Source organism: Mesoplodon bidens (genome assembly GCF_964165515.1).
Source record: "Mesoplodon bidens genome assembly, chromosome: 7".
In the NCBI taxonomy this organism is placed as follows: domain Eukaryota; kingdom Metazoa; phylum Chordata; class Mammalia; order Artiodactyla; family Ziphiidae; genus Mesoplodon; species Mesoplodon bidens.
Window position 1 is genome coordinate 61372078 of NC_138164.1, and position 22498 is coordinate 61394575.

At 46.0% G+C, this 22498-nt stretch overlaps 2 protein-coding genes across 4 annotated transcripts in view; one reads left to right on the forward strand and one right to left on the reverse strand.

Annotated features, from left to right (window-relative positions):
- Window positions 1-1993, reverse strand: part of CHRDL2 (chordin like 2) — a gene marked incomplete at both ends in the record, with an annotated part of 31320 nt that extends 29327 nt beyond the window's left edge. For all 3 annotated transcript variants that reach the window (XM_081239964.1, XM_081239966.1, XM_081239965.1), the window contains one exon: window positions 1912-1993. In XM_081239964.1, coding sequence (XP_081096090.1) covers window positions 1912-1993 — 82 coding nt within the window. The remainder of the gene's footprint in view (window positions 1-1911) is intronic.
- Window positions 1994-17851: 15858 nt separating this feature from the next.
- The window catches only part of RNF169 (ring finger protein 169), a 91670-nt gene continuing 87023 nt past the window's right edge, over window positions 17852-22498 (forward strand). Inside the window, exon 1 of the mRNA XM_081240307.1 lies at window positions 17852-18403. Within this exon, the coding sequence (XP_081096433.1) occupies window positions 17902-18403 (502 nt within the window). The 5' untranslated portion in view covers window positions 17852-17901. The remainder of the gene's footprint in view (window positions 18404-22498) is intronic.

The window sequence follows — 22498 nt, forward strand, 5'->3', positions numbered from 1 at the left end:
AGAAACATGGCCCGAAGGCCAGTGGAGGCACAGAGGAGGGGAGATCAGAGTGCATCAGGTGGCAGGGAGAGTTTGCTGGAAGAGGTGTGACCTAAGCAAGGCTGTAGAGGGCTGACAAACTGTGGGAGGCAAGAAGGAGAGGTGTGGGTAGGACATGAGCAATCTGCAGAAAGATCTGATTGTAGGACATCTTTCTAAGACACATCCAGGGCAATGAAATTTGGAGAAAAGGCTTGGGGGTTAAGAGCCATGTGCCAAGTGGAAGGGAGGCAGGCATGGAGGGCATCCTGTGCTAAGTCTCTTTTAAGAAACAACAGGAAGGTACTAGGAGGAAGCCTCCAGGGCTCCAGGAGAGAGAGGAGACATTGACTGAGTAGTAGGCATTGTGCTGGGCACTTAACACAGTCACCTCCTTTGATCGTCCCATGAAGTGTTCGGGTTCCAGGTGAGTATGGGTCTTAGACAGATGCAGAAATTGAGGCTCAGAGAAGTTGTCCCTTATGAAAAGTCACACAGCTACTAAGAGGCAGAGCCAGGACTTGAACCAACCCTGGGCTCTTTTCAGGACTTGTTACTAAGGACGTCTATGAGTCTCATGCTGCTGGCAGCCCAGAGACGACCAGACGTGCAGCCTGCCCTCATGATCAGAGACAAGAATGAAACAAAATCCAGCACTGCCGGCTCCAGAAAGTCACGTGCAAAAGAAGGCAGAGATGGGGGAGCTGAGCTGTGGAGAGGAAAGAGCTCTAGGCTGGGAAACTGGGGTTTCATCCTAGGCTCCACCCTGTGTAACCTGGAGCAGACCACTGCCCTGGGCCTCGGTTTCTTTATTGGGTATGTCAGGGTTTGAACTAAGCTCCTTCCTTCTTTCTAAGAGAATCTTTGGTTTTGTTTTCCATCCTCACAGCGTTCCAAGAGATTGGCAGAAGATGGGGAGGAGGTCCACCAGCCTATTGTGGAAACAGGGAGGAAACTGAGGTTCAGAGAGATTATATAAACTGTTCGCGGTTACGCTGTGTCTAAGTGGAAAAGCATAAATGAGGGAACATGTTTTTCAAGAACCTACCATGGACCAGCTAGTTGCTGGTGCTGGTTGCTTTCCATGTTTTCTTGAATTTAATCCTCAGAACAGTCCTAGGATTTTTCACTCCCATTTTATAGATTAGCAAACTGAGGCTCCGAGACATGCCCTCCATGCCTGCCTCCTACCAGCTGGTATTCAACAGATCTGGGATAGTGAAGACCCTGGTCTCTCTCACTGTGCCCTGCTACCTCCCAGTGTCTCACAACTCCAAATCAGGGTTCCTTCCACATGCTGTGGGACATGGGGGAAAAAGGCATAGGATTTGGAACTGGAGAGTCCTGACTTTGGATAGCTCACTACCTCTGTAAACTTGAGCGCGTTTCTTCTCTCAGCCTAAGTTTTCTCATCTGTAAAATGCAAATGATAATACCCACCTCATGGGAGTGTTGTGAGCATCAAAAGAGAAAAGCAATGGGAACGTTATCCCAGTTAGCTCTTCTTTCTTTCCACTGGCTCTCTTTAAATGCAGTAGCCACTTCGTCTTCATCACACCCTTGCAGCCAAACATACCAGACTCTCTACTAGGAATAAGCATACCCCCTCCCCCACAAAAAGCACAGTGCCCTGCTCTCTCTCCCACTGCTCTCAGTTCCCTCCTCCTCGGGTCCATGGCTGCAGCCCCCTTGGCTCTGAGTCTTGCCAAGTTCCCCCCAGTCTCCCAGACTCATGAGCCCACACTGGTCCGCAGAGAAGTCTCCACCCTCCCGGTACAGGTGCTCCCTGGATGGCTGTCAGAACAGTCTGGGGTCCCAAGTCCTGGCACTTTCCCGCGCATCCCGGATCTCCCATCCCTCTTCTGCCATCCAGCACACCCACCCGCTACTTACGGGCTCGTGCGTGGGAGTCCAAGGGGAACCAGAGCAGCGCGAGTCCCAGCAAGGAGGAGAGGACCCTTACCTCGGGAACCATCCTTCCTTCCCCAGGGCCAGGCCCCCAGGCGCTGAGCCGGGAGGGGGAGTCGGGAGAAAGTGAGATGAGGGGGTCACTGAGGCACAGCGCCACAAAGCAATGCACAGACCCAGGGAGGGCGGCTGCTACAGTGGAGATTTCAGAGAAGGGTCGAGAAGAAGGTGGTGAGGACAAAAAGGGAGGTCCAAGGTGGGAATAAGAGGAAGGTGGAAAGAGAACGGAGGGAAAGAGATGGAGGGATAGAGGAAAGTATGCAAGAGGGGAAAGCGATTAAAGCAAAGGAGAAGGTGAGAGGGAGGGGTGGAGAAGAAAGACAGGAGAGGACAGGGGTCCACCGAGCGCGCAGCGCTGGGCGAGGCGCGCGGGACCGGCGGGCTGTTCCGGGCGTGCGGGCTAGAAGCGGCCGGCGCCCTCCGCTCGCTGGGCTCGGGGTCGGGCCGCGGGGTCCTGGGGCCCGGCGGGGCGGCGGTACCGGCGGCGGCGATGGCGCGGCGGCCGCGGGGGGAGGCTGCGCGCGGGCCGGCTGTGCACGCCAAGGGCGCCAGGCGCCGCGCTCGGGCGCATTTGTACTTTGCCGCGGGAAGCAGGCAGCCCCGGCCTGGCGCTGGCCTAGCGCTGGCGCCTCCTCTGGGGCACCGCGGGCTCGGTGGATTGGCCACCCGAGAAACAGGCCCACTTTCCCCCCTCCTCTCTAGTGCCGGTCTCTGGGACAGACGCTCCAGGCGCGGCGCCGAGAGGAGGCGAGGGGGCTGGGGAGGGGGAAGGAGCCACCCGGGCCACGGGTTTTAACCCCTGACTCCCCGCAGCGCCCAGAGTGCAGGAGGACCGAACCCAGTTGGGCTTCAGGTGGGAACTGGGGGTGGGGAAGGATGAGATGTCGAGTCGGGGAGGGGAAGCGGGCTGAGGAACCGAGAGGCGCTCAGGTTAGGGAACTCGGCGGTGCGTGCACGGAACTCCGCCTCTGGATGAAATCGGGACACTTGCTGTTCTTAATTCTGTTTGTGGACTTGGTCACTCCACCTGAGTCTGTTTCCCAGATCCCGGTACTAAAATTGGGATCTTAGTATCTTCAGTATCTTTTGATATTTTAATGTCTTCCCACAATTATTTCAAACATGAAATGAGATAATGAACGTCAAAGCACTCAGATCTCGAAAGGAAGGGGGCCTAATTCCAGGAGCCTGGAATGCTCTTACCAGTTACCCCCCGAACCCACAGACACCATATCCAAGCTGAAATCCGGCCCAGAGGGATCCTTGGTCCTTACTCTGGGAGTCCTCCTCTCCTTCCCCCTCCCAGTCCTGAAGCAGGACACAATCTCTCCTTTGCCCCTGCAGGTGAGGCCTGCACCCCTCTGAGAGTGTTTGTCATACTCAGTCCTCTTGAGTAAGAGCTTTCTGTCAAAGTGTTGTCTTTCTTACCAGAAGGTGAGTTCTGGGAGGGCAAAGCTCCCCACCCCAGCCCATGGTTGGTGCTCCATACCTCGTGTTGAATGAGTGTATGAATTAATAGGACCTAAGAAGAGAACCACCAGCTCTGTCCAGATAAGAAACACTCAAAATCTGAACTCAAAAGGGCACAGGGCTGGGCTTCCCTGGTGGCGCAGTCGTTGAGAGTCTGCCTGCTGATGCAGGGGACACGGGTTTGTGCCCCGGTCCGGGAAGATCCCACATGCCACGGAGCGGCTGGGCCCGTGAGCCATGGCCGCTGAGCCTGCGCGTCCGGAGCCTGTGCTCCGCAACACGAGAGGCCACAACAGTGAGAGGCCCGCGTACCGCAAAAACAAAACAAAACAAAACAAAAAAGGGCAGGGACCTTGTCCTGGCTGTCTCCCTAGCTTGGACATCTTGTGTAAGTTCATCCACCCCCAATTTAGACCTCAGCTTCCTGCCCAGCCTCTCTTGCAGAGCTGCTGGAAACTCCAGTGAGTGTTGGAGGGGAGAAGACCGGGAGGAATAAGAGATAAGATGGGATGTTGAATCACATCCCACTCTGGTAGGGAATCACATTTCCAGGTTGAAACACTTCCAACTGTGTCTGTAAAGATAACTTCCTGGGCTATGGCTGTGCTCCCCATCTACTGTGTCGCCTCCATGCTCTCCAAGAACAGAGAGCACTGGAGGAACCAGTGATCCCAGGAACAGAGCTTCCCCAGGGCTCTCCGAAATAGAGACAAACATGATCTGCCCCTGGGTGCCCTTCAAGCTTAATTTCTCCTTCTCCAATATGGCCAGCCACTTCCTCTCCCTTGAGTTTCCCTTTTTGCTTAGGCTTTCAGGGAACTCAGAGTTAAATTTAGTGTTTGATTGCGTCCTCCCTCCCCCCTCCCCTTTTTTTGGCCACTCTGCGCAAGGCTTGTGGGATCTTAGTTCCCTGACCAGAGATTGAACCCTCGCCCTTGGCAGTGAAAGTGCCGAGTTCTACCACTGGACCTCCAGGGAATTCCCATTTTAGTGTTTAATTGCAGAAATAACCTCATCCCAAGGACTTGGGACAGAGCTCTTTTCCTTTCTCCATCTTTGTTTAAAGTCTGCTATACACATATATTCATGTCTTAGGTAAAAGAGGTGGATTGAGATTGGCCTCCCCTACATCCTGTCCATTCTACTTCAGGAAAGGTCTCTACCATGAGACAAAAAAAGGTCTCAACACTCCTCTCCATCCTTATTGTCCTCAGAGTTCAGGCCATCTTCATCCCCTACTGGACTTTCTTCTAACAGCCTCTTAGCAAGTCTTCTGCCCCTAGCATGGCCCCTCCAATCTATTTTCTTCACACCTGCCATAAGGATTATGTTGATCATTTCTACGGACAAATCTGATCACATCATTTTCCCACTTAAAAACCATTATTGGAAATAAAAAAATATATAACATTAAGTGCAATGTGATATCCTGGATTGGATTCTGGGGCAGTAAAAGGACATTAGTGGGAAAACTGGTGAATAAAGTCCATACTTTAGTTTATAGTAATGTACCAACATTGGTTTCTTAGTCTTGACAAATGTGCCATGCCTATGTAAGATGATAACATTGGGGGAAACAGGGTGAAAGATCTATGGTTCTTAGATAAAAACGCTGTACTATCTTTGCAACTTTTCTGTCAATCTAAAACCCTTCCAAAATAAAAAGTTTATTAAATATGTAACAGGATAGGTCTTCCCTGGTGGCGCAGTGGTTGAGAGTCTGCCTGCCGATGCAGGGGACGTGGGTTCGTGCCCCAGTCCGGGAAGATTCCACATGCTGCGGAGCGGCTGGGCCCGTGAGCCATGGCTACTGAGCCTGCGCGTCCGGAGCCTGTGCTCCGCAATGGCAGAGGCCACAGCAGTGAGAGGCCCACGTACTGCTAAAAAAATATATATATATATATATTATATATATTATATATATATATTATATATATATATATATATATAAAACAGGATAAAACATTTCTGACTTCCTATCATTTATGGATTATAATCCAAAATCATTAGCATTGGATTCAAGACCACACATATTTTGGCTCCTACTCACCATTGCCACCTACCCTATACTTTCACCAGCCACTCATCTCCCAAACTGGCCGTGCATTTTCACACCTCCATAGCTTTGTATATGTTTTCCTTCCGCCTGGACTATCTTTCTCCTCTTTCATCTAGTGAATTTTGTTTTACTTTTCAAAAGTCAGCTCTGAGTCATTTCTCTCTCAGGCCTTCTCTGAGTCCCCCAGGCAAAGTGAATTTTTGGTAGCAATTTGTATTTTAACTGTTGAAGTGTAAATATTTGCATTTCTACCCAGCACTCTGAGGGCAGGGTTTGTTTGTTTGTTTTCATTTATATCTATATTTCCAGCATTTAGCAAAGTCCCTGATACACAAAGATACTGGGTAAATAATTGCTTCATGAAGGAATGAAGACCTCAGTGATATTATTCTCTCCTGGGAGAGCCTTCAGCACCCCTATTGCCCTCAAATCAGTGATTGACATAAGAAACAAGCTCTTGAGGAAAGTTTCTGTGTTATCTGTAGAAATGCTGTTGAGGATAGTTGTCCATATATTATCTAATATCCTTTTAAAAAGGAGATTTGATAAATTTTTCCAAAACCTAGTCAGGAAAAATATTACCCATAGCAATTTGTTGCACCAAGTTTGTCTGGCACCTGCTTGCTTCTGTCTTAGGGAACTTGCTCACAGCCTTCCTAGGTGGCCCATTGCACTGTTGGACAGCTCTGTTAGAAAGCTCTTTAACTGAAATCTGATTCTCTGAGATTCCCCTCCTTGCTCTTAGCTCTGCCCTCAGGGCTGCACAGAACAAGCCAAGTCCTTTGGACTTTTGAGATCTCTACAGAGATGTGAGGCAGAGAACTCTTCCGTACTCTCATCTTTACCAGTTCTGGCCCCTGGACCCCTCATGCCACATTAAATTTTCTCTCTCTTCAGATGTGCTGAGCTCTTTTCTCCCTACGCCTCTGCACAGTATGTTTTTTTCTAACACCTCCCTCTACCCACTCTTGTCTGGCTTATTTTTCCAGGATCAAGGTTACCTCCTTCATTCATCCAATAGTTATTGAGAGCCAACCCTGTGCTGGGCACAGTGCTAGGTGCTAGGGACACAGTGGAGAATAAGACAGACACTGATGCTTATAGTCCAGGTTCTCGCTGAAGTCTCTCTACTGGCCTTCTTTCCTCCATGCTTCTGTATCTCCATTATAGCCCTTGTCGCAATGTATCACCAAAGGTTTTATGTCACCTCCTCTAAAGTGAGAACATTCACTGTTATTTGTCTAATATCCTCCCTAGCTTTCAGCACACAGTTTTGTACATAGTAGCTGCTAAATAAAGGTTTGTTGAACAGAATTCTTGTTCTTTCAAACAGTCCTTTTGTGACTTGTTATTTGTGACCAACAGGCCTCCTCCTGGACTGCAGGCTGCTTGATTATGTAAAATTAATATAGCAATAAGGCCCATAGAGTTCAGAGTCAAGGAAAGTTTTCTTAACTCGATCAACTTAGTTCTGTAAGTAAGGTTCTAAAAGCAGATTTACCATATAAGGATCAATATAAGAGGACTACATAATACATACTACAACAGTGGTATGCTGATAAATGTTTAACAACCAGTTCTCCAAGGGAAAAAAGCCCTGGTTTATAGCATTTGCCAATTTCCATGGTGTAAATATTCCCATCAGGGCCAATTTCAGGCTACTGAGGGACATCATTGGATGTGGAGTTGAGATGCACAGTAGGACACCATTATGCAGTGCTTCCATCATACAGATACAATAAATGTAAATAACTTCAAGAACATTGATAGTAAAATGTAATAAAATAATTAGGAGGCAATAATTTGAATGTTTTAAATATAAATCATTTAACTGTAAATTTATATAAGTTATTGTTTAGTAACGATCGAGTTTAACAATCAGCTTGCAAAATTCCTGAAAATTTACCACTGGGCTTTCCCAAGCCCTTATAAGCCAACTCTAGTACATTGCCTTTATGTGATGCCCTGAAAAGGGTGAACAAATTGACTCTTGAAAGTTGTGTCCAATTTAGATACGTTAAGAGGAGAGTCTTATTTATAGGAGCTGTTAAAGTTGATGTTATTTGTAAAGTGAACAGTCCCCACTCCACTTCTACTCTTCAGCCAGGTCAGAGTTATTCATCCATGTAAAACATATTTATTTAAGACCTACCGTTATTTTAGGACATGTTCATTTGGATCTCCAGATACTGTGCATGTAGTTGGCCTAAATAAATGTTTGTAGAATGAACGTGAGGCTCACCCATATTTATTTGTATGGGTACTTATGTGGCTATGTGGATATTCCTAAGTCCTTTTTTTCCTCCGTCAGTGGGCCATCTCTTCCCAGGACAGCCTGCACACAGAGATTCTGATGGAGGAGGTATCAGGAAAGCAGGATGGGGGAACACATAGCCCTTAATTTCACAGAGCCCTCATGAGGGAAACTGAGTGGGGACAAAGTGTCTTCAATGGAAGACATGGAGTGAGAGCATCCTTCATCCAGGTCCTAAGCTTTGCAACCGACCAGAGGCCTCCTCCACTGCTGGCGTCATCACTAACCAAGCACCAAGGAGAATGGAGCTTCTGTTCCTACCTCCTCCAAGCTCAGGGGGACTTTTGAAAAGCAGTTTGTCCTCAGAGACTTCTTTCCATAGGTCTGTGAAGATGTAGCTAGAGCACCGGTAAACAGTGCCACACGACTTGGGTTCTATAGCCAGGCAGTGGCAGGCACTGGATCCACCCAAAGGTAGAGTGAGGAACCACCAGAGTTATCTTTTAAAAATGTAAATCATTCAGTGTCACCTTCTTGCTTAAAACCTCTCCATTGCACTTAGAATAAAATCTAAACCTTTTGTCATATTTTGAAAACCCCTCCATGACCTGGCCTCTGCCTGCCCTCTAACTGTAGACCATCCTGCCGGGGCCTGCAAGGTTCTAGTACATTGGCTTTCTTTCTGTCCCTGGGTACACCAAGCTGCCTGGACCCTTGGCAGGGTCTTTGGTCTGGAAGTTTACCCTGCTTGGAATTCTCTTCCCTCAGCTTTTTTTCCCCAGCTGACACTATATTCAGCTCAGATGTCACTTCCTCAGTGAGGTTTCCTTTGTGCAACCTGTCTAATGATGTCCCCTTCCCATCATTTTCTATCATGTTGCCTTATTTTATTTCCGTTGTGTCACATCGTTATCTGCAATGTATTTCTTCATTATTATATTATCTGCCTCTGCCATGAGCAATGAAAGCTCTATAACAGCCTGGACCGTAATTCTTTTTCTTTTTAAAATTAATTAATTAATTAATTTTTTGGGCTGCATTGGGTCTTTGTTGCTGCACGGGCTTTCTCTAGTTGCAGCGAGCAGGGGCTACTCTTCATTGTGGTACCCGGGCTTCTCATGGCGGTGGCTTCTCCTGTTGCAGAGCATGAGCTCTAGGCACGCGGGCTTCAGTAGTTGTGGCTCGCGGGCTCTAGAGCGCAGGCTCAGTAGTTGTGGCGCAGGGGCTTAAGTGCTCTGCGGCATGGGGGATCTTCCTGGACCAGGGCTCGAACCCATGTCCTCTGAATTGGCAGGCAGATTCTTAACCACTTCACCACCAGGGAAGTCCCATGGACCCTAATTCTTGACCTCTGTTTTATTCCTAGTTGGTAGAACAGTGCCTAGCACATAGAAGGGGCTTACTGAATATTTTTTTAATAAATGGAAGATAGAATACTTATCTGGATTATCTGATTCCTGTGAGGAATGGACCCTAAACTCAAGACTCCAAATCCTCGGAATTCAACCACGCTGTATTTTCATCATTATTATTACTGCTCTCACTTTTATTATCATCTCACAACCTACAACAGTGCCGCATGGCACATGGGGGTACTTACTGTCTGTAGAATGAATAGACATCAACTTTACAGATGACCTCAAACTTCGTTCCTAGTCTTATTTGCTACTCCATCCCCAGTCCAGCCTCTTATATATACTAAGCTCCAGTTACTCAAAACCAATCGTTTTCACCTGACACACCATATCTTCATGTCTCTGTGTGTTGGCTTATTCTACTATTCCTTCTATTTAGAATTCCTATTCCCTGTCTTTCAAGAGTTCTCATTCTTCCTTAGGACCCAATTTTGTATTCCATCCAGGTAGTTAGTCACTTCCTCTTCTTGTGCTTCACTTTGTCTACACCACTGTTAAAAACTCCTCTCCTGAATTATAGTCATTTGTTGACATATCTGCCTTCTCCTCTAGATAGTGAGCTCCTTGTGGACAGGGACAATATATTTTCATCTCTGTGTTCTCAGGAACCATTGCTGGGCCTACCACATAGCAGTTTTACAATATCTGTTGAAATCCTGCATCTGGTATTGGGCATAGGCTGCCTACAGGGGCATAGGCTGCCTACAGTGCCATATGCTAGGTTCTGAAGAAGATGTACAGTGTTGGGCAAAACATGGTCCCTGGCCCCAAGGATTTACAGTCTAATTAGAGAGACAAGTCCTTTTTATGGAACGGATGTTATTAAAAACCAGTGTATTCTAGAATTAAATATGAGACAGGAGAAAGCTTGGTGTGGTAGAACACGTATAGGGCTGGAATAGCCAGTAGACTTAGTTTCTGGTTCCGACTTTACCATTAATTCACTATGTGGCCTTGACAAATGATTTCTTTTCTTTAGGCCTTGGTTTTCTTCCCTGTAAAGAAAGATGTTTGATCAGAAGCCTTGGATGGTTTCTAAAGCGGATTCCAGCTCTGACGTTCCGAGTTTGGCTCCATGGAAACTGGGTGGAAGAGATGGTGGGGAGAGCTCAGTAGTCTTGGTTTGCCCCCTGGTGGTCGCTTAGCGACATCACAATCCCGGGAGACCTGGCTTTTCTCCCGGACGGAGATAGCAGAGCCCAGAGCCTAGTAAACAAAGAACTGTGGAACAATGACCATTCTAGAAGAGAACCAATCAGCTGGTCACTGGTGGATTGGTATAGAAGGACGAAGGAACTTGGGAGATCATGCTCTCTGTTCTCGGCCTCCAGCTAAATCCATCTCATATCTGTTTCTATTCAAAGCAGCGGAAGTCAATCTTTAGAGGCTCTTTTGTAGCCCCCCTGACTTTTTCTTCTGCTCCCATCACAGTACTCTCTCTGAGGCAAATTTTTTTTTTTTCTATTTTCAGAATAATTGAGGAACTGTACTCCTCCATTCTCTCTTTGTTCTTATTTCACATGGAAAGAAACCGATCCTTAGAGCACCGCCTCTTGTCTCCAGCTAGTTTGGGTTCAGGAGAATTGGACAGTGATGTGAGTACATAATCCATTGTCCCTCTTGGCCAAATTCGAGTCTAAGGACAGATGAATTTGAAGTTGTAGTCCTGAACCCCAGTGTCCTCCAACTCTACCCCTCCCCCTTGGGCTTTCTGATACCTATTTTACAGGAGAGCAATTGAACATCCAGAACAAAGCAGAGGCAAATTTTTCATTCTGGTCAGAATTACTATCCACCCATTTATTTATGACAAAATGAGGGTTTTTGCTCCTTCCCACTCTTTTCCTGGAATAGGGCCATGAGCCCCTCCTTCTGGGGCACTTGGTCCAGAAAAAGTGAAGGTAGCAGAAGGATTTCTTTGATGAGATGAGAAAAACAGACAGACTAGAATAAGACATGTTATTATACTGTAAAAAGTAATCAATAATAGCAGAGGGTTTCCCTGGTGGCGCAGTGGTTGAGAGTCCGCCTGCCGATGCAGGGGCCATGGGTTCGTGCCCCAGTCCAGGAGGATCCCGCATGCCGCGGAGCGGCTGGGCCCGTGGGTCGTGGCCGCTGAGCCTGCGCATCCGGAGCCTGTGCTCCGCAATGGGAGAGGCCACAGCAGTGAGAGGCCCGCGTACCGCAAAAAAAAAAAATAATAATAATAATAATAATACTAATAATAGCAGAGAAAAGTTTGTCTTTTACTATCATTATTTTTTAGATTCATGCTTTATATTTTTCTTCCAGTTTTATTGAGATTGAATTCATATACAACACTGTATAAGTTTCAGGTGTGCAGCATAGTGATTTGACTTACATACAACGTGAAATGATTACCACAATAAGTTCAGGGAACATCCCTTATCTCATATAGATACAAAATTTTAAAAAAAGAAATTTTTTTCTGTGGTGAGAACTCTTAGGGTTTACTCTCTTTAACAACTTTCATATGTAACATACAACAGTGTTAATTACATTAATCAAGTAGTACGTTACATCCCTAGTACTTATTTACCTTATAACTAGAAGTTTATACTTTTTTTTTTTTTTTTTTTTTTTTTTTTTTTTTTGCGGTACGCGGGCCTCTCACTGTTGTGGCCTCTCCCGTTGCGGAGCACAGGCTCCGGATGCGCAGGCTCAGCGGCCATGGCCCACGGGCCCAGCCGCTCCGCGGCATGTGGGATCTTCCCAGACCGGGGCACGAACCCGTGTCCCCTGCATCGGCAGGCGGACTCTCAACCACTGCGCCACCAGGGAAGCCCTAGAAGTTTATACTTTTTGATCACCTTCATCTAATTCCGCCTCCACCTCCATGCCCCCCAGATTCATACTTTAGAAAGATCATTCATTCTGGCTGCAAGATAGAAAATAGAAGAAGGCAGGACTAGATGGGAAATGTGCTGTATATTTTCTGTTTGCCTCTCCAGATATTCTCTCCACCCTGCTCCACCTGTTCTGTGCCCCAGAAGTTTGACCTATGTGGGCTCCCAATGGACCCCAAAGTTTTGCCTTTTAGGTGTCTCACTCTGAAGTGGAGTTAAGAAGGGCCATTTATTTCCTTATTCTGTATATGTTGAACCTAAAGGATTTCTTAGAGCCACCTCTATTCCCTTAAGAGAAGAACAACCAAATAAAAGAGGGAATTCTTTGCTTGGGATGTTGGGCCAGAGCCTGAGGGTAGGGAAGAGAGGAAGCAAGACCAAGGGGATGGGAGGGAGGTGCAGAGAGCGAAAGAGAGAGAGTGAAACCAGCTGTGGATTTTAGGTGGATGTATAGGTATCTAGAGGGGGAAGTTTAAAGAAATTAAAGAATTATTTTTCTCCACCAACGTGCTTGTTGGTTAAACAGATTTTTTTCTTTTCTAACAATGCAGTGCTCTTTGAACCTTGCTAAACACTAAAGACATAACTAAGCGTATAACATTCATTCATTCCGCAGCATCTAGAATGTGCCAAATACTGTACCTAAAGCTGGTCCCACCAAAGCTGGCCCAGCATCCACACCTTGCCTGCCTTGTTCACTGCTGAATTCTCAGCACCTATATTATCCTACCACATCGTAGGTGCTCTCTAGATACTTGTTGAATATATGAATGTTAAGTGAACTATACTTTCTCCAATGACATCTCAACTCCATGGAGGTGGGATGAAGTCTGCTTAGATTATTTTTATTCTTCACTGGTAATTATAAGATGGAGAGGTATCCTTATAAAATACAAATCTGTACCTAACACTCCCTTGGTCCAAATATTAAACTTTTCAATGGTCCCCCAACAGCCCGAATTTATTTCTCTGTAATATGGATATAATAATATACTCAGCTCACAGGGTTACTTTAGGTTTAAATGAGATAGATGGATTACTGCTGGGCATGTGTCTAGCATGTGGTAGCTGCTCAATAAATTCTAGTTCCTTTTCTTCTCCAATTTTCTAGCCTCATGTCCAGCCCAGTGTTCTAGCCACATCAAATTCCTCATTAGTTCCACACAGATCCTGAACTTTCATACGTTTGTGCTTCTGCTCTTGTTTTCCCTCTGTCTGGAATGCCTTTCCTGTGTCTACCTAGTGAACTCTTGCTCATCGTCCAAAACAGAGCTCACATGTCTCCTCCTCTGGGAAACTTTTCCTACTGCCCCCTCCCCACCGGCTTTGCTCTCTGCTTCCATAGCACCTTGTACGTGTCTCAGCTTTAGAGCTTGTAATTCTGTTATAATTGTCTCTTTTTTTTCTGTGATAATTATTTATGTATAGTTTTGCCTCTCTGTTAGGCTGTGACCTTGAGGGGGGCAAGAACCAAGTCTCATTTGTATTTGTAGAGCATTTGGAAAGAATCTGGAGGAGGCTGGAAAGATGATAGGTAGAAGGATGAGCTTTGCAAAAAGAACTACTTCTTCCCCTGAAACAAACGTGGAGGAACTGAAGATGAGCGACAGTAAGAATGTAGCAAGAACCTTTAAAGCAAAAGGGAAGGGGGCCAAATCACAAGGGGAAATCTGGTTTGAGGGAGGAAGAGTACAGGAAGAAGAGGCCACCAGGAGAGATGAGCAGGGCAAAGGAGGGGTGGGGCTGGTGGGGTCTGAGGCTTCTCCTTCCTAGACGTTTGAGGCCTCAGGAGGGACTCAGTGCCTGGGCTGGCAAAAAGGGGTTTGGGGGCCCACAGGAAGGAACAGCCTGTCTCCACTTGGAATGAAGCCAAGTAGCTTTGCTTCCCATTTGAGTCTTTCAGTCCAGCAGGAAGTAGCTGGAGCCTCCAGCTGGGGGGAAGAGCTGGTAGGTTTGCAGTGATGTGGATGAGGAGAGCTAAAGTGATGGCGGTGGTATGGACCATGGAGTGCTAGTTAGGGACACACTATGAGAAGGATGGCAGGGAATTTTGGCAGGGATGCAATCGTCAGAAAATATGGCAGGAGTGGCAGAGAAAAGACAGCCGGAGAGGAAGCACTGTAGGTGTGGCTGCACTGCGACCTGTTCCAGTTGGCATCCTCAATAACTGCATTCAAGTAAGCCTGTAAGTCCTTCTTCCCTGGGTTGGCTGTGGTACAGGTGGGGGCTTCGGGAAAAAGCAACACATGCAACTTGGGCTTCTTCTACTCTAGGCTGTCAGACTAAGCTTCTCAGATGGTTTCATATTGGGTCTTCGTTGCTGCGTGCAGGCTTTCTCTAGTTGTGGCGAGCAGGGGCTACTCTTCGTTGTTGTGCACAGGCTTCTCATTGCAGTGGCTTCTCTTGTTGCGGAGCGTGGGCTCTAGGCGCACGGGCTTCAGTAGTTGCAGCACGTGGGCTCAGGAGTTGAGGCACGTGGGCGCTAGAGCCTGCGGGCTTCAGTAGTTGTGGCACATGGACTCAGTAGTTGTGGCTCGCTGGCTCTAGAGTGCAGGCTCAGTAGTTGTGGCGCTTGGGCTTAGCTGCTCCGCGGCATGTGGGATCTTCCCGGATCAGGGATCGAACCCGTGTCCCCTGCACTGGCAGGTGGATTCTCAACCACTGCACCACCAGGGAAGGACCTTCAGGTGACATTTTAAAAACAACAAACCAGTGTCTCAGTCAGAGTACTTTGTTACAAACAACAGAAATTGTGAGTAATTTAAGGGAAAAAAAGACATTTACTCAAAGGATAATATAGAGAGTTGACAGGAAGGCTGGCAAGCTGGACTGTGGAAAATGGGTTGTAACCTAGGAAGGCCAGGCAGCATGCACTACAGCCAAGTTCATGCCTCAGGAACAATCTGGCATGGCCACCATCACCATGGTAGGGACACTCCCCCCTCTACCCCAACCCCCAAGGGACCCACTGTGGTTGGACACCTACTGTCTCCGTTCCTGTGAGTAATTCTAAACTTGTCAGTATGCCTTTGTGTCACCCCCTGAAGATTCAAAGTTCAGAGAGGAGTGGCCATGTGGCCGAGCCTAGGTCATATTTCATGTCTGGCTGCCCCGGGGCAGGGAGAAGGCTATCTCTCTGATTCAGCTTCCCTAGTCTCAGCAAAACTGCACAGAATGGGTCATTCCCCCAAACAGGAGAAAGTTTTGGATGCTGATGGTAACTAAATAAAGCATAATGTCTACCATGCGCTCATCTTTCAGACTGCTTTTCCTTCCCAGTTACTCTCTTTTGTTGGTTGTGACTTGCGATCATAATCTCAGGCTTCCCAGGCTTGACACTTTAAAACCATCCTCATCGCCCTCATTTTCCCACATAGTGAATAACTCTCCACGTTTCTTAGATTTGCTTTGCCTTCTGTCACAGATACTGCTTTAGTAAGATTACTTTGGCAACAGCATAGAGGAGAGAAGAGACCGGAAATTGGGAGTCAGACTTCTAGAATGTTAGAGCTAGAAAGGACCTTTGAATTTATCTATTGTAGTGGTCTTATCTAGGAGTATTCATTAGAATTCCTATGGCATTATACAAATTTACATGCTGGCATCCCATCCTCAGTTTTTGGGTTCAGTAGATCTGAAAAGGGACGTTGGCATATGTGTATATATGTGTGTGTCCGTGTGTGTGCACGTGTGTGTCTTTCTGAAGTGTATCCCAGGTTGAGAGCTGCTGAATTCCAGTACACTTGTTTTAAAGATGAGGTGACTAAGGTCCAGAGGGAATTTATCTGTTTGAAATTATCCAAATTAATGAAATGGAGAAAGTGGTCATGACCAATCCTAGATCTCCTGGCTTTGGGTCTAGTATTACTCAGAACTCTTGCTTTTTCCCTCTGCAAAAAGAAATTTCCTGTCTTTCTTTGTATTCGAGAAAGCATGCTACACTGCTATGGTTTAGCTTCTCCAATAGAAAGTAGACTTCAGATTGAGAGCCCCAAACTGTCAAGAGTGAACAGCCCATTACCAAGGGCCCCGTCTCTAAGAGTAATTGGCTTGATCTCTGGACCACAGGCCTTCCTTGTCAGAATCTGGGCAAAGCATCCTCAAGAACCTCAAGTGGGAAGTGAAATGAAGAGGACCTTTGGAAGGACAGCCTGGATGAAGCCATACTTCGGAGTCCGTCAGGATTCTGACTGTCTGGGCCTCTGTGCACACAAGCCCTTGTTTCAATTACTCATTGACCCTTCTTCAATTCTTCACTGTCCTTTAGCCATCTGGTTCTCATTTTGGGAATCCACTTCTTCCTTTGCTCTGCTGACTTCCACCAATCACTCTGCCTGGGACTGGTTTACTATCCGCTCAGGTACTGTTTCCAGGCAATCTCATGGAAACCCAGGGCCTCTGATGCCTTCCATTACATTATGTTACTTTTTTTTTTTTTTTTTAATTTGCTCTCCTTACAAAACTTGTGCTTTCTTATAAAGATTCCCAAGAGGAAATGCCATTTGCTGAATGCCTTCCTGCTCCAAATCTACTTTAGTGCAAAAAAAGCAAAGGGTGGGAGAATTGCTGGAGCAGAACCTTCTCTCTGTCAGAGGGAAGCCATTGTTTCTCTTGTACCCTCTGCATCCAGAAAGGGGACTGGCACCAAAGTCTGAGCACCTCACTCAGTGACTAAGCCAAGCAGGAATGGTGTGGTCAGAGCTGTCCTTTAGGAAGTAACTCTAAGAACTATGGAAGATGGATTGGAGGAAGAGAGTCTGTGGGCAGGGAGACAATTTATAGAAGCTGCTGCAATAATATGGGTGAGAGATGATGAGACCTGAATTGGGCAGTGGGAATGGGATGAAGAGGAGAGAATAGGTAGGAAAATGGTCATTTTGGTGGGAGAATTGACAGAACTAAGAAACTGACAGATGTGGGAGATGAGGGAGAAGTAAAGGTTACCAGGTTTGGAGCTTGAGGAACTGGGAGAATAGTACCTTTACTGGAATGAGGGAAATAAGAAGAGCTGTTTTGAAAGGAAGGTGGAAGACAGTGACTTTACTTTGGTACATGAGGGATGCAGACATCCAAGATGATGCTTCCATCAGGCGGTTGACTATGCAGGCCTGGACTCAGGATGTCTGGACTGCAGATATCAATTCGAGAGTTTAAACTGGAAGAAAATGTGAGGTGGGGTATGGGCTGGGGGGCAATACACGGAAAGGAATAGAGGACTGAGGCCTGAGCCTAGAGGAACACCCACATTTAAGCCCGAAACAAGGGGGAGGGCTCAAGAGAGGAGTCTGAGAAAGAGCTGAGAGGGGGGAAAAATAACCAAGGAAAGTGTGGCTTTGCCAGCCAAGGGAGGGAAGTTTCAGGAAGGAATCTGGAGAGAGAGTATACTGAGATGTGGACTGACAAGAAGCTGCTCTTTTTGGCAGTTAGTTGCTGGTCAGGGTAGGACCGGTCTCAGTCACAACAGCTATGAAGCAGAGGCAGGGTTCTAAGTAATTCACATACTCCCCAATCACATTAGCCTCAGTTATCAGGGTATTGCAGGTTAAATAAGTGTAATTACTTCATAAAGTTTAATATCGCTCGGTTTCCAAATAAATCCCCTCAGTCCTCAACTGAATTTGGCCTAGTAAAAGGAAATCGCAAAGAGTAGAAGGCGATGCCGAAGACCAGATATATAAAGGATAACTAATAAATATTAATGAGGTTTCACCTCACGCCAACCAAGTCCCGAGAGACCCTCTCCTGGAGCCCCGCCCCTCATGAATATGAATATAGCGGTGCCCGCCGCGCACTGCCCCGCCCTCTACTCTTCTCCCTCGCAACGGACTCTCCCTACAAACGGGAAACAAGATGGCGGCGGCAGGTCCGAGTACTCGGGCTTCTTCCGCGGCGGCAGCGGCAGCTCTGAACCGGCGGGGTCGGCGGGGCCGCTGTGACGAGATGGCGGCAGCCAAGACTGGGACCCCGGGCCCGGCCTCTGGCCCCGCGCTGCTGGTGTTGCCGCCGCCGTTGCTGCAGCCGCCGCCACCGCCGCGGCCGGAGGAGTCGGACTGCGCTGGGTGCCTGGAGACCCCGGGGGAAGCGGCGGCCCTGCCGTGCGGCCACTCGCTGTGCCGAGGCTGCGCCCAACGCGCCGCCGACGCGGCGGGCCCGGGTTGCCCGCGCTGCCGCGCCCGCGGCCCGGGCTGGGCCCGCCGTCGGGCCCGCGACAACTGGCAGCCCGACGCGGAGGTGCTGGGCGAGCGCGCCCGCCGCGGCCCACCCGAGCGCTGCCGCCCGCGTCGTGACGGGGGCGCGGCCGCCGCGGGGCCCAGGCCCGAGCAGGAGACGCGCGCCGCGCCCGCGGAGCCAGGTGGAGCTTCCTCTCCTCCCCTTGGGGTCCGGAGCGAGGCCGCCGCGCCCCGGCCTGGCCTGGTTAGGGGGTGGAGGGTCCCAGGCCCTGGCCCCGCTCGAGCGGGCGTTGAGAGTTCTCGTGGGGTTGGAACCGGGCTCTGCCCAGGTGCAGTATGTGTTTCTGAATTTTGAACTTCGGGATGAAGTACAGGCACGATGGATTTGGAGTAAGAAGTTTGAAGGGAGCCATAGCATTTCTTGGAACAAGTTAGGGCCAGGTTGGAATTGGTGAGTGGAGGAGGGTACCGAACTTTGTACGGGCAGTGGAGGATCCGAGAAGTGCTTGATTTAGTGTTGGATGAAGAGCTTGGGGTTGAATTGCTTGTAAAGATGTGATCCCTGGGCCTGAATGGGTCAGTGATAGGTGTGGCATATACGAAGTTTGAGGGGCAGATTAGATTGATTTTGAGGATGCGAAGGGAGCTTTTCAGACTTGAGCGTCTGAGCTCATATGTGCAGTTTTCACAGAATCTTGAAAAACGCAAGAGCCTGGTACGTAGAGAAGACGTAATAAATGATGGCTATTTATATTTATAATAACTAATAATAAGCTCCAGCAGTGCTCTACAAACAAAGATGGATGGGGTTTAAAAGTTTTGGAAGCGGAGATTGGGTGGCGGGGGATGCTTCTATCGCGATGGCAGTGTAGGTTGCCTACTATTTTCCTGGCAATTAGGAGTCCGTTGAAGGACTGTTGTCTTCAACTTCTTTGCCTTCCCCCCCACCCCCCAGCAGCCTGCCACTCTTTGGTGCTGAGCTTGACATAGAAAATGCCCTGTTGAAAACACAAAACAAAACTGTTATAACTTGGGACTCTTTGAGACACACCCAGTCAACACAACAGCTAGAGTTCTTTGATAAAGCTTACCTAGGAAGAGAGTTTTCAAGAAACATAATTAGGAAAGGACAGATATTTGCACCTTTTGTGTTGGGAATTCTGCCATGTGCTATTTTCAGTAGGGAAAAGGAGACATTGCTTGTGTATGAAAGTGCAGTCACTAGAAACTAGAGGTTCCAGAATGCAGTCTGTTTTGATTCAAGCAGTCAGACACCTGCCACTGTCCTAGGATACCTTATTTTTATTTCTGTCTTACTTTCTGTGTTCCTTATTATTCCTTTTAAGCTTCATAGCATCCTTATGAGATAGGTACTTTTATTTCCATTTTATAGATGGAACTGAGGCCAAGAGAGGTTAAGTAAGTTGCCCAAGGATGAAAACCCAGTTCCACCCGATTCCTGTTCAGAAAAGGGCTGAAGGCCTCCCCAGACATCATCTATGCTATTTAATTTGCTTCAAATTCTGAGATTATGGTAAAAAAAAATTAAGACAGTATTTCTCTGGTCTCCATACTAGTACTATTGATTATATGGTTACGTAGGATAGAAATTTCTATTTCCGAAGCCTGTACTCCCTTGTGGAATATCACGTCTGAGATTTGAACCATGAGAGGGTGTATGACTTGATGATTTGTGCAGACTTTTTCCTTGAAGAAATTTGTGTATCAGTGATTAAGAAAAACAATATAAAATGAGATTTCAAATTAGGCTCTGTTGAGTCACTGAATATCCACCAATTACTTTATATGTTTGTATGGGGACCATTATGAAAAATATCTTTCCTTAAGTGTTCTTATTGTTGGATCATTGAGTGTATATAATTACATGCTTGTTAAGTCAAAACATTATAGAAGAGCATTGCTGAACAGGGTTTGGGAATAATCTTCTAGCTTTAGCAAGTTGTCTAGACCTCTTGAATTTATATGCAATATTTTTTAATTTAAAACTTTAATAGGCAATTCACATAATTCAAACAAAAATATAAGAAAGTACACAATGAAAAGGTTCCTCCTACTCCTTTCTTCATTTCCCATTTTCACCAAAGATTCATGTTGATTCTTCCACATTTTCGTTACGCTTATACATGGAAATTCAAATATATTTATTTATTTTTTGATCTTTTTACCTAAAAGGTTATATGTTATATGCACTGGTGCTTTTTTTCATATAACAATACATGATGGATATCTTTTTATATCAGTACATAGAAGGTTTCTTCATTGTACTTATAGTTACAAGGAATTTCATTGAATGGATGTAACATAATTAACTTAATCATCTGTTGGTGGATATTTAGGTTGTTTCCAGTCTTTTGCCATTATGAATTATTGTTTATAAAATTGTTTTACAATGTATGTGTACATTTTTATGAATAGTTCACCTGTAGCTTTCACCAGATTCTCCAAGGGCTGCAAAAAGAAAGGTTAAGAACTTTTGTTTTAACCCAGTTCCCTCATTCTACAGAAGAGAGAACTGAGGCCCAGAACAGAGAAGAGAGTGACCAGGTCATTGTGGGTTAGTAGCAGATAACAAGGGCTGAAAGGCTAACCCTTAAATAAGGGCTAAAACATAACCTAATTCACAGTTAAATGTTCATGATGGTTTGTAATAGACAGTAAAAATACCAGTTGCATAATAATTACATCACACTTTTATGAGTGGGAAACAGCAAAAAAAAAAAAAAAAAAAGCAATTTTAGGTAAATACAGAAGTATATTGCTTAGCAGTATTCTTTTGGCATAATTAGGTCAATTGATAAAAGAAAGGGCAGACCTGCTTTATAAAACTGGAAATACAGTTTCGTAGTAAATTCACTGGTATTTAAGTGAAATTCTTACCTTTTTTTTTCTTTTTTAATGAAGTCCCATGGCTCTTTTGGAATTGAATCGAATTGAATTTTGGAATTTTTTCTGAAAAAAGTGCAAGAGTTTGTGTGTGTTGAAAATTTTGGTTGTGCTGGTGATATTTTTGTTTTTTGTCAGCTTCTCAAGATTTAAAGTTCAGAACCTTAATAACGTCTGTATTAAGTGTTTTATTTTATTCTTACATACACTGTCAATTTGCTTCTGGATACAGTATCAGTTAATTTGTGCAGCAGTGTGTGTTGAAGGCTAAAAGTCAGTGATCATTTCAAGATGAACCTAGACTTCAACTGTATGTTCTTTGAGGATCTGCAGCTCATTGTATGTATTGACATATTAAGTATTTGGACCATATTGAGCAATATTCAGCAAGTATGTAATGAGTGCCTACTCTGTGCCAGACACTGTTCTAGATCCTTGGGTGACATCAGTGAATGAAATAGTCAAAGATCCCTCCCTCTTAGAGCTTATATTCTAAATTTAGAAACAGTCCTGGTCCATTGATTTTTAAAAAAGAAGATTTACCATACAGACATACATAGGTAGGTTTGCAAATATAAGAACATTTAAGCCTCATTGATAAGAATTTTTTTAAATTAATTAATTAATTAACTTATTTTTGGCTGCGTTGGGTCTTCGTTGCTGTGTGCGGGTTTTCTCTAGTTGCAGCGAGCGGGGGCTACTCTTCATTGCGGTGCGTGGGCTTCTCATTGCGGTGGCTTCTATTGTTGTTGAGCACGGGCTCTAGGCGCGCTGGCTTCAGTAGTTATGGCGCAGGGGCTTAGGTGCTCCACGTGTGGGATCTTCCCAGACCAGGGCTTGAACCCGTGTCCCCCTACACTGGCAGGCGGATTCTTAACCACTGTGCCACCAGGGAAGTCCCAAGCCTCATTGATAATAATTAATTTTAAGAATTCATTTAGTCTTTTGATTTGAAATCAAGGATGATCATTCTAAGTTATGCTGCCTTTGAACTTGAAACCAAGACCTTTTTAGGACAGTTCTTTTTCCTTTTACCATAGGTAATAATTGAAGAGAAAAGCTAGACAAAGGCTGATGAATCTTTCAAATTGGCAGTTTAATTTTTTTTTCTATTTGTAGTGTTAAAAGTGCGTTTCAAAAATTGAATAATTCAAAAAAATTGAATAGTGCCCCATTTATTCCTTCCCTTTATCCCACCCCAACCTCCCTGTTCACTTAGGGTTGACATTTATCCATTAAAAAAATTTCTTCTTTCTGTGAAAAACAAGTAGTTCTGGTTTATTACTCAGTTGGCAGACAATGTTTGCTATGTGTGCAAACCTAAATTGCATGTAGGACTAATGAATAATGAAATCATGTGATTGTAGTGTAAA